Source organism: Archocentrus centrarchus, chromosome 21 (assembly GCF_007364275.1).
Source record: "Archocentrus centrarchus isolate MPI-CPG fArcCen1 chromosome 21, fArcCen1, whole genome shotgun sequence".
NCBI classification, from domain to species: domain Eukaryota; kingdom Metazoa; phylum Chordata; class Actinopteri; order Cichliformes; family Cichlidae; genus Archocentrus; species Archocentrus centrarchus.
In genome coordinates this window covers 22,428,666-22,441,037 of record NC_044366.1, presented here as the reverse complement: position 1 = coordinate 22,441,037, position 12,372 = coordinate 22,428,666, and the positions used below count along the sequence as shown (strand labels likewise).

Below are 12,372 nucleotides of genomic sequence, written 5' to 3'. Positions count from 1 at the left end.
TAGCACAACGCTGAGAAATGTTGGTGTGCTGCTCCGGCAGTTCCGCATGTGAATACAGACAAAGTAAAACACGGATGCTTTAATTTTGTTGTTGGAGGGGGGGAGGGGGGGGAGACAAGGCTGTGGATCTTCTCCCCAAAAATACAATGTTTTACAAAACTTGGAAAAAAAAAATAAAGCCGAATGGTATCTCAAACATGATCTGCACTTGGGTTTGAAACCTTTTGTAATAAACTAATGAACTGAAAGTCTCACCTAAATGGAAAATTTAGATTAAGAATTCAACTTCAGTAACAGATGCAGCTACGGACAGATGCTGATAAGACACCATGGGTGTACAGAGCGGCTCATCTTAGCTCTAGTTTAAGGTTTAATATAGGTTAAACCTGTTCTCCGACTTCACAGCTGCTCTTAGTCCAAACCCAGTTTACAGGGTTTTCATACTTGGAAAAATATTGAACCTCTTCTTGAGTCATTTTGCCTCCTTACAGGTGATGAACTGTCAGGACACTGAAAACATCTGCATTTTGTTTATTTGGAGTCAGCTAATTTACCTCTGTTACATCTTTAGTCACATGGCTTTCCGAAAATATTCATCTGAAGAAAAAAAATCTTCAGATTTGGAGTATCATCTTTCAGTCTTTTTATTTTTATTTTATGCAGTTAAGATACTGAAAAAGTCAGCATCACCTGCAGGTGTTGCTGACTTTGCTTTTCACGTTCTTTAAAAAAAAAAAAAACAGTCAGTGCTGTGACTCAGTAACAGGACACAAACTGGTGGCAGATGGACGTTCTGGTTTGCGATTCAGCTTCAGCTCTCACTCACAGCAGACAAAGAATTCAGACAAGATTTTATGTAAAACCAAAAAATCTTTAATGCAAATGTTTGTATTAATACTTACTGTATAATGAAAATCAAAAGGTTACATCACTTCTCAGGTGTATATCTTTCTCTTACAAACAGACCATGACATGAAAAAATACGAGGTAAGACTGAAGCACCAACACTGGGCTCTACATATTTAAAAATCTCTACTAAATCTCTAATACTGGGAGTGCTGGAGTGTATAAACTGGGATACAGCCCAGTGTACCAATGAATATTCCTTTAGCTCAGGTTTCCTCTGATTCAACACTAACAGAAACAACTGATTCTGGACTTCATTTTCCCACGAGACCCTTTTATCATCTCATTTGGTCTTCACTGCTAATAAACTGCAGCATATCACCTTCTCAGACACGCCATGAGAGTACACATTGTATGTTCAAGTGCAACTACTGTTTGTCCACAGTTGCACATAATCATGAAATGCTGCAAATCCAGCTGTGCTTACAGCAGGAACCTTATATTACAGATGTTGGCCAACAGTTTCCGTGTTCTGTGCACCAAATCCCAAGATGAACAATTTTCCGCATTAACCTCTTACTTGCAACAGTGTTGCATTTTACTGTTACATATTTTATGTTCTCTCTAGATTTCACCTGCTGACTGAAGCAGGCGGTACTCACATGGCAAGAAATGTATAACACATGAAACGCTTTGTTTTATGTGAGCGTCCACAGAGCCTGAAGCAGAAAGTCCAACTTAACAGAGAAAGCTGAGAAACACCATTGTGATTATCATTAACTCCTCCTGGGGTTTTAGGTTTTGCTGAGCCAGCTAATGCTGTCTGGTTGTGTTGTACTTTGTAGTATACCCTTCTGGACTCCAGTACATAAATATTGTAAACTGTTTCACTGCAAGACAACTTCTTTAACAGTCCACCAATTTCCTAAGTTTAATCATTCCTATGCACTGGGATAGAAGGCTGGAATAACTTTCACATTTACACCTGCCGGTAATCTTGTGATTTCAACCTTCAATGCTGACCTGCTGCAGGAGGAAAAGCACAGGTGTTACTGGTAAAACTAACAATGACTCTGCTCCATTCACTGTCCCTGTAAGTCATGACTGTAAACACACTGTTGTGTTACACTGATAGCAGCTAATCTAGCATGTTTTTAATATGGTGAGGTGTACATACTGAAGCAGCTGAATATAATACAGTCGTGGTCATGTCACTGTTTATGCCTGCTTTTTCCTGCTTGAACGCAGCCCTCGGTGAAAGGTGCCTTCTTAAGTCGGCCTGTTGTTTGTGTGCTGCACCATCTGATGACCATCATTACAGAAGGTGTGTTCACTTTTTAGAAACAAGGTATAGTCAGCGTCTGAAGGACGTGCAACACTGTTGTCTGCTCACTTTAAGGTTTCTTGTTTTACACTAAATGCACACCTACACAGGTGCTTCCATTTATTCTGTCTGACCAGACCTCTGCTTAAGCCACACACACACACACACACACACACACACTCTGCAGTTATTGTGATTACCGTCAACAGCAAAGTCAGAAATATGAACTAGAAGCTCTGTTATTTAGTCATAAATGTAACTCAACTCACATGTACCAGATATTATCTGTGGGAAGTCTTTTTAAGCCTTGCAGGAACAAATCTGCAGAAAGTGGTCACATGATCTGAAATCTGGCACAAGTTGTAACCATGGGAATCTTTCCCATCCAAACCTGAATTACTTGAGACCATCATGTACTGATAAAACTGACAAGTGTGCAGGCTGTACCGTGCTAAGGAAACATGGACCTCACAGTCATCATTATCCAGTGAGAGAAAACTCGTGGGGGAGAATGACTGAGTGCAACATTAGGAGAGAAAATTCACCTGAAAAGATCTAAGCTGTCAAAAGATGCTGTCATTTTGCCCACTGAGGCAATTTTTCTTATTAAGCTTATAAACATACAATAACAATATATACTGTAGCAGTAAACAAGTTAATACAATGATCAGATTGTTGAGGTTACAGTAGTTAAGGCTTCCTATTTGATTACGTTAATTCTCAGAGAATTATGTCAAGGCACTGATGCTACGCACTCGGTCCAACATGGCGCGAATGAATAATGTGCCGCCTTCTTTCTGTTTACTAAAAATTTCAAGTAAGGAGTATCCATGTAGAAACAGAGCACACTTCATCAGCTGTACCACAGAGCTCTTTAACAGAGTTAAGAGTGGGAAACCCTTTAAAGGAGAGTTCAGTCCAAAAAGTGGACCTGCTGTGTTCAGGCGGGTTTCTCCTCCAAATCCTGCTCCTCTTCACCTCTGTCATCTTTGACAATCCCCTCATCGATACTTTCCAGCCTCAGTCTCTGACCGTCCAGGTATCTGGGTCTTGGCGCAGCCCTCGTTGTAAAGAGCCCCCCCGGCAGAGTCAAACCTTCTCCAAACAGGGCGAGCTTGGCGTCGCTCTCTATGGCTTTCGCCAAGCAGGAGGCAAACGTGTCCAGAGATTTGTGCACCTCTGCGTGGACCTGGACTGAAGATGTGTTTTCAGCTGGGGAAATAACCAGATGTTAAAATGTCAGTGAAGACTACGATGCAATTGCTACAGTAAACAAATCTCATGACTGCTGTGCTTTTCTTTTCTATTTTTGTCGTCATTTGCTGACCATAAGCGTATCGTGTGACGCTTGAGGTATTTCCTCCTGTTCTCTAATCTTCTGTGGAGGCAGGAAATGAATGACAGATACCTTTGGAATGCTCCACCTGGTCTTCAAAGGTGACCGAGCTCCTCCTCTTCCCGGACGGAGCCCCATGGTGCTGTGCGAGGGAGGAGCCATCTGTGGAGAAGTTATCCAATAGCATCACATCTGTGCCTGTGTGGGAAAACAGAGAGGACCTTAGAGATTTCAGGGAAGTTACAGGGCACGCCATCTTCATACCATATGGCTAGAAATGTACACAAAAAGGTGGATCATAAGGCATTGGTTTGTGTTGAACATGACACTACTTGCCCTTCCTACAGGATCAGTTAAAAACATGAGCTGTAAAACAGAAAGGCTGTGAGGTCAGGAAGCCTTTCCAACCTCATGTTTACAGCTCTGTAAGAAACTGTAAGAAAGAAGGAAATAACTTCTAGAAAACCAGGTGAAATCAGGAATGGCATTAAATAAAAAAAGACAAATTTACTAATTAGAGATTTTTTAAGAGAGGTCTTTAAAAAAAAAAAAAAAGGTTTAAAGAAAATGTGCTACTTTTCTCTGCTTTATATGACTAAGTATAAATTTGGAATCAGTTAAAGCTGGACGAGGCAGCATGTTTTTATCATTACTGGACAAAAGGTCCACAGTACCCCTGAGTATACTGGTAAATGAAACAGTATTTATATAGTGCTTTTCTAGAGTAAAAAATCTTTGGGTTTAAAAAAAAAAAGAGACCAGGTGGTGAATGAATCTCACCTGGGTTTGCAGAACTTCAATCCTATTTGGAGCCAAACATCAGCACTGATTCAATGTTCGGGATATGCAAATGTCCATAGAACAGAGCTGCAAGAGAGGGCTGTCCTACCAAATTCTGGTGTCTTTTTTTTTTTTTTTAATTGCCTTTTTCTGCAGCTTTCTGCAGTTTCAGCTCATGTCAGCTGGTGACCATGTGACAACATCGCATGTTTACGCAAACTCAACTGCAGCTAAACTGACTGCTTGATTAGCTGTCAAATGTTGGTGATTCTTTTAGCACATGTTTTGGAAACAAAAAGGCAAGTACTCTCAGTATTAAGATGATTATCTTCAGTTTTTTAAAGATTAGTCAGTAATCTGTAAACTTAAGCAGATTATGATGGTCAGTTTTACATTTGAACTTTTCAGATTTAGTCTGCTACAAAACAATTTCCCTGTGAGGATTATCAATATTATCCCACTCCCTGAAAAAACAAACAAAAAAACACAATACAAAACTGCATATGTTTGTAGACATAATATCTCACAATGCAGTGCAAAAAGAACACAGAGTAGCTGCTCAAAGATCAAAAACGTCAAACTAATTGTGGTGAATGGCATTTCTAGATGATTTCAGAAAAGTAATGCAATTAAAGTAATTATATTTTCCCCATTTCTTTTCCTGTGTCCATCTTACACGAGTCCTGAGTGAAACTGAATCCAGTATCTCCTGTGCTGCTCCCTGGGGCCAACAGCTGTCCTCCACCAGCAAGTATGGCAGTCAGATGTGGGGACATCCCCAAGTCTGAAACACACACACACACACACACACACACACAAGTACTCATGTAATCGTCACACTTTACAGGAATGTAAATCTAAACCAGCCACACACATTTACTAAAGATAAAACCTGATAATGCAACACACACACATATCTGCATGACAGAGTGTCACGGCTGTTGTCCCACCTGTGATTCTGTTGGAGATGCTGAAGAGGCGGGATGTCCTATGGCGCGTGGCGAACGACTCTCTGTAGTAGCGATCTCCAAAGCACATGCCCAGCAGCTCCTTCCTCACTGTTTTATTCCACACGCCGTAGATGAGCGGGTGGCATACGGCGCTGCAGAAAGAAAACCATGCTACCAGAGTCTCCAGCCACTGAAACACACTGCCCTGCCCCCACAAAGCCTCAGTGCACACCACCCCAACATAAGGCCCCCAGGTCATGAGGAAGGTGCCAATCACCACTAAGATGGTGACCAAGGCCTTGCATTGACTCCCTGCGTATACAAGGCTCCGCCGACTTCCATTAGAGGAAGTTGAGGTGCTCGAGTTCTTGCGCCCATTCCTCTGGGCTCCAGTGGAGTCGTCCTGGGCTACAACAACAGTCCCGCAGTGAACTTTGCGGGCTTTCATGCGGGCTACGCGGAAAATCACACCGTAACACGCCAGCATGACAAAGAAGGGGGGGAGGACGCACCAGGTGACCCAGAAGGCCGTGTAGCTCGGATCTCTGTGCCACGATGCCACACATGTCCACTTAAAGCAGTCGAACTCAAAAGAGGACCATCCGAACAGTGGAGGCAGGCAGCCCACCAGCGAGTGCAACCACACATAGGCGATGACGACAACCGCCCGGTTCCCTGTGATCTTCACGGGGTAGATCATCGGGTAGAGAACGGCGTAGTACCTGTTGTGAAGAGAGACAAGCACAGTGAACAAATCTGCACAACGGGAACTCAACACCGTCCTCAAGGGAGACTTCTGATCAGAGTAACACAGAGGCTGCTCAGACTGGAGTCAGTGATACATAAGCTAAAAGCTGTACTTTTCTCCCCCCGACAATGCTGTGAAATGTTTTCCTAAAAGCTGCAAACAGAACAGAACGGACGAGCTTGGCAGGAGAACAAAAACAGGCTCTGTAATCTAAAATTCCCAAAGGTGCTGACAGTAATTAGGAGAGCAGTGAGAACAGCAGGGACTGTACGCTACAGAGAAAACTGACAGTAGCTCTGTGATACCCGACATGATTAACACATTATTCAGCTGCAGTGGTTTAAAAGTAAATCTAGAGAATCTGAAAGGATGTGCATGTGGATAAGATGTTTTATTAAGTGCTGAAACTAAGTGTTAATTTCAATAGTCATTCAACTGTCGATTATTGTTCTGAATATTAGATTAATGATTTCAGGGGTTTTCTAGCATTTAGAAAAACAGCAGAACAGCTGTTAACAATTTCCTGGAGTCCCAAAGGTGTCTCCTAATTGCATGATTTGAAGAACAAACAATCCACAAGCCAAAGAATTTAAATTTGCAATCAAACAAAACATGAAAACACAAAAATCCTCACAATCGAGGAATGTTTGATGGCCAAATAATGGGACTGGATGGACATTTTCTGAGATGATTCCCTACATTTTTGATAACGTAAATTAATTAAGAATTTTCCACATTTTAAAGTGTCTGACTGACCATTTAAGTTTGTGTTTACACAAAGGAGTTATACAAAATGTTGGCAAAATACAACAGTCTAAAAATTGGAACCAGAAAATGAAAAATAAGCCAAAAAAAACGGCATTGAAAGTTATTGGTGTGTAAAATGCACTCAATCAGGAAAAAACAAAACAAAACAAAAAACATCTTTACAGTCTCAAATTTCTTTTGCAGTTATGAAGAAAAACCTGGCTTATTTTAGGCAAATTAAAAGAGAGATAAATGAACTAAATATGAGTAAAAAACAAAAAACAATTTATCACAACTTTGTCTTGGTTTGGTCCAGCTTCATCATGTAAATTAACACAACATTTCATGTTTTGGCTTATTTAACACAGCAATTTCCCAACTTTTGGGATAAATTAATAATATTCTATCTTATCTTAAAATACTTGCCCAGCACCAAACTATAAACAGGCTGTAAAGATTCTAAATGGTCAATTTAGTGATGCATTTATTTGGCAGAAACCAAAACTGAGCTAAAATTACTCTATTTGAATGAACCATATGTCTAAATAATGCTAGTGTTTAAACATTTGCTTCTTTTGATTTGCCAAGTTAGATGCTGGAATTAATGGGCTACAAACATAATCTGGCACTAACCTGTCAATAGCAATAGCTCCCAGGGTGAGCATGCTGGCAGAGCTGATGAGGAGGTAGAGTAGGGCAGTGAAGTTGCACCACACCACCCCAAACACCCACTCTCTCTTTGCCGAGCTCACAGCCACAAACGGCAGCACCAGCACAGACAGCAGCAGGTTGGACAGAGTCAGACTGAACACAAACTTGTTGCTGGGTGTGAGCAGGTAAGGCCTGCGATAAAGGGTCACCACAATCAGCAGGTTCCCCAGGCAGGCGAGCAGCGTGATGGTGACGATGGAGACTGACTCCAGGGCAGCCAGACCCTCGCTATTCCCCACCGTGGTGCAGTTCCTACTGGTGTTCATGGTGAGAAACTGGGCCACTGGACCGCTGAAGGAATGGGGGGAGACTGCTAAAAAGGAAGAATTAACAGAAAATTACCAAACACTGAAAGTATTTTTTTTTTCCTATCAATTGCATTTGAGATATCCATTTGACAAAAAGTCATGAAAAATGTCAACCTAGGGTTTATCAGTCCAGCTACAATGAATATGAAGAGGTTAAACACATAATAAAGCTGCTGATGAGTCACTTAACACTTGTATTGCTTACTGTAATGGAAAATTTGTGTTTCAACTCATCTAACCTCTGTGTACTATTGGTATATAATTGTAACTTTCTTGTACAAAGGCTGAGTGTGCAGAAACAACTGTAAGCTGGGTTCAAGGTCATTATGGACTTTGTGTCTTCATTATCAGGGTGGTGCCTACACGATGGTGAGAACTGAACTCCCTACAGCTGAACAAAGATTATATCCAAACAATGGTTGTGTGTCAGTGCTGGTGCAGAAGATGTTGATAATGTTTTTGATCCCTTTACAAAAGTTTCTTTCAATAAATCTCAGAAATCCAGTTTAATTTCAATGCTCAGTTCATTTTTCCACAACACTTACTTTATAGTAGTTACAGACACATTGCCATGAGTATTGGATGATGTATTAGTGCATCCCTACTATAATGTAGTCACAGCTTTGTTGACTGCTGTCTGCCTTCTCCTCACTGGAGGCTTGCCACGTGCCTGTCTGCTTTAAAACCGCTACCATTGTTCCTGTCCCCAAGAAGCCAAGGATCACTGGACTAAATGACTACAGACCTGTGGCACTGACTTCTGTGGTCATGAAGTCATTTGAGCGTCTGGTGCTGTCCCACCTCAAGTCCCTCACAGCCCCCCTTCTGGACCCCCTGCAGTTTGCCTACAGAGCCAACAGGTCTGTGGACGACGCCATCAACCTGACTCTGCACTTCATCCTACAGCATCTGGACTCCCAGGGAACCTACGCCAGGATCCTGTTTGTGGACTTCAGCTCTGCCTTCAACACCATCATCCCTGATCTCCTCCAAGACAAGCTGTCCCAGATGAACGTGCCAGATCCCATCTGCAGGTGGATCATTGACTTCCTGATGAACAGGAAGCAGCACGTGAGGCTGGGGAAGAATGTCTCGGACTCCCGGACCATCAGCACTGGCACTCCTCAGGGCTGTGTCCTCTCTCCTCTGCTCTTCTCCCTGTATACCAACTGCTGCACCTCTGACCACCAGTCTGTCAAGCTTATTAAGTTTGCAGACGACATGACTCTCATCGGACTCATCTCAGATGGGGACGAGTCGGCCTACAGGATGGAGGTCAAACGTCTGGTGTCCTGGTGCAGCCACAATAACCTGGTACTGAACGCCCAGAAGACAGTGGAGATTATAGTGGACTTTAGGAAGCACACAGCCCCTCTACCCTCCATCATCCTGACTGACACCCCCATCACCACAGTGGACTCTTTTCGCTTCCTGGGAACTACCATCACCCAGGACCTCAAGTGGGAGCCCACCATCACCTCTGTCATCAAAAAGGCCCAGCAGAGGATGTACTTCCTGCGGCAGTTGAAGAAATTCAACTTGCCAGCAAGGACCATGGTGCAGTTCTATACTGCCATCATTGAGTCCATCCTCACCTCCTCCATCACTGTGTGGTACGCTGGAGCCACCACTAGGGACAAACAGAGACTACAGCGCGTTGTGCACTCTGCTGAGAAGGTGATTGGCTGTAACCTCCCATCTCTCCAGGACCTGTACACCTCCAGGACACTGGGGCGTGCAGGTCGGATCACAGCCGACCACTCTCACCCTGGGCACAGACTTTTTGACCCTCTCCCCTCAGGCAGGAGGCTACGGTCCATACGGACCAGAACCTCCCGCCATAAGAACAGTTTCTTCCCCTCTGCTGTTGGACTCATGAACAATTACCCTAAGACTGTTACCACCACCCTCCACAAACGCTGATGACCCTATGTCTATGCACCTGTCTGATTGCACTGATGTACATATTAGTGGAATATAGTCTACATTCTTTTATCTTTTAATTAGTCTCTGCACTGTATATTTTGTAATTTTGTAATATTGTGCTATAGTTATAGCTCTAATATCTCTGTATATTTGCAATTTGTATACTTGTATATTGTCTTATAGTTTTTATACTTATTTGTTTTTTTCTGTAAGCACGAAGTACCGCAGCAATTTCCTAATGCTGTGAACCTGTTCACCCATATGGCAATAAAAACCTTCTGATTCTGATTCTGATTCTGATTCTTCTGGCATTTACCAGTGATAGCAGCCAATGGTTACACTATATTGCTAAAATTATTTGCTCTGCCTTCACACGCATCTGAACTCGAGTGACCTCCCATTCTTAATCCATAGGGTTTAATATGATGATACCCCATCCTTTGCAGCTATAACAGCTTCAACTCTTCTGGGAAAGCTTTCCACAAGATTTAAGTGTGTTTATGGGAATTTTTGCTCATTATCCCAGAAGCACATTTGTGAGGTCAGACAGTGATGTTGAACGAGAAGGCCTGGCTCACAGGCCACTAATTCAAATGTGTTCTGCCAGGTTGAGGTCAAGACTCTGTGTAGTCCAGTCAAGTTCTTCCACACCAAACTCGCTCATCAATGTCTTTATAGAACCTGCTTTGTGCACTGGTGTGCAGTCATGTTGGAACCGAAAAGGGGCCATCCCCAAACTGTTCCCACAAAGTTGGGAGTGTGAAATTGTCCAAAATGTCTCGGAGAGCACGTCTCCACTGCTCTAGTGTCCAGTGGCGGTGTGCTTTACACCACTGCATCTGGTGCTTTGCATTGTTCTTGGTGATGTAAGGCTTGGATGCAGCTGCTCAGCCATGGAAACCCATTTTAATGAAGTTCTCTCTGCACTATTCTTGAGCTAATCTGAAGGCCATATGAAGTTTGGAGGTCTGTAGTGATTGGCTCTGTAGAAATCTGGTGACCTCTGCGTGTTGCGTGTCAGAACCCGCTGACCCCACTCTGATTTTATGTGGCCTACTACTTTGTGGTTGAGTTGTTGTCATTCCCAATCGCTTCCACTTTGTTGTAATACCACTAACAGCTGACTGTGGAATATTTAGTAGTGAGGAAATTTCAAGACTGGACTTAGTGGCATCCTATCACGGTACCACGCTGGAATTTACTAAGACCCTGAAAGCAATCCATTCTTTCACAAATGTTTGTAGAAGCAGGCTGCATGCCTAGGTGCTTGGATTTATACACCTGTGGCCATGGAAGTGACTGGAACGCCTGAATTCAATGATTTGGATGAGTGAGTTAATACTTCTGCTTTGGTGAAATAGCGAATGGTACTGTGATAAGCTGAAAGCCTTTACAACTATAAATTTTTATGAGAATTTCTTTATGTCCTTGGGACAAACAGGAGAAAAAGAAAAACTGGTCTGTGTCAGTTCTGTGTTAATTAACAATATCGGCCAGGTTGAGTGGTAAATGCCTATATCAATAAATGACTACCACTTATTGAATACTAAATAATGGGAATACTAAATAACCAAGGCTTTAAGTGGAGTGGCACAGACACTTTGCAGGTTAAGGTTTCAAGCACACGAGTAAATGTTTACAGACTACAAAGCATTAGATAAAACTAACACACGTTACTTTACCTCTTACCACCATAAACTGATTTTTATGCGTTTATGTACTAGCAAAATACCTCTACTAATGTACAGAAATAACTCCAGCTAAAGTTTTCTGTAACTTTACTTATTCGACTAAAGGATTGAACCCCGAATTTTACTAAGTTGAGAGACTGTCTACAGCCATGATGCCAAATTCACCGCTTTCAGGGATAAACAGCCTGCGGTCACAGTTTCAGCCTTTAAGTGGTGTAAAGCGTTGCACATTGTTATATCTCACCACTTTGTTTCCTGGTAAATGTTAACCCCCCTTTTTTATGGAATGGAAGTAAAAGAAGATAACCGCGTGTGCTTTCTGTGCCGATAAATGCAAATGTGTAGGTGCAACACCGTGAGTTAGCGGTAACGCTAACGCTAGCCAAAACAACTACCGTTAGTTAGCCAAGTTTAGCTGAAACTTTCCCCCATTGTCCCCCACCTAAAACGCGGCTTTTTTTTTTTTTTTACCTGCTTCGGCTCAGCGCTGCGGCTCCACATTTTCACTCTCAACTGTGGCAAAACGTCCATCTTTACTCGTCTGTTTCCACGCTACAGTGCCAGCGGAGAGACTCGAGACAGAAAAATCCCTGAAACCCAGCCGACATTGTTAACTCTGGGAACTTCTGTCTCGCCTCAGCCGAGTTACAAACGGCCAACTGCGGCTGCAATGGCGTCCTCCGCCTCATCATCCCCATCCGCCTCCCACCTCAGCTTCGACTCCCTCCCCGAGCAGCCTCCTTCAGTCTGTGGGTGGTCGCTGAGGAACATTGTCTTGCTTACATATTGCCATTGCCACAGCCAGCATTATTTCACCGCGGTCAGCGTGTGGAGCTTTTTGCGTTTGATCAAATTGTCACGACACTACAAGTGCCGAACAACTATAAAAGTGCATTTTATTCACTCCTGAATGCAGCGCGCACTGTGCGCGTTTGCAGTCGTGTTTACAAAGCCATGTGAGTGTATGCGTGAGTGTTTATTTGATGACAGGCTGGCTTGTTTAAG

The 12,372-nt window shown here is 42.9% G+C and overlaps 1 protein-coding gene across 2 annotated transcripts; it reads right to left on the bottom strand.

Moving 5' to 3' along the window:
• Positions 1-884: 884 nt before the first annotated feature.
• On the bottom strand, positions 885-12,319 carry gpr161b (G protein-coupled receptor 161b). Of its 2 annotated transcripts, none has more exons than XM_030757354.1 (6): positions 11,839-12,319; positions 7,365-7,752; positions 5,237-5,958; positions 4,963-5,070; positions 3,579-3,704; positions 885-3,382 (listed from the first exon to the last, which is right to left on the bottom strand). In XM_030757354.1, the coding sequence occupies exons 2-6, from the start codon at positions 7,706-7,708 to the stop codon at positions 3,111-3,113; spliced, it is 1,572 nt and encodes a 523-aa protein (XP_030613214.1). In that variant the 5' UTR covers positions 7,709-7,752; positions 11,839-12,319; the 3' UTR covers positions 885-3,110. The 2 variants fall into 2 exon arrangements, with proteins under 2 accessions (XP_030613214.1, XP_030613213.1); XM_030757353.1 differs by having other exon boundaries at positions 7,365-7,755; positions 11,839-12,318.
• Positions 12,320-12,372: the final 53 nt, after the last annotated feature.

Excerpts from the sequence above, each read along its gene's own strand:
- gpr161b (XM_030757354.1), bottom strand. The coding sequence starts at position 7,708 with ATGAACACCAGTAGGAACTGCACCACGGTGGGGAATAGCGAGGGTCTG. Across the intron at positions 5,071-5,236 it reads CATCTCCAACAGAATCACAG|ACTTGGGGATGTCCCCACAT; the intron begins GTGGGACAACAG and ends TGTGTGTTTCAG. Across the intron at positions 3,705-4,962 it reads CAGTTTCACTCAGGACTCGT|GCACAGATGTGATGCTATTG; the intron begins GTAAGATGGACA and ends TTTCCCACACAG.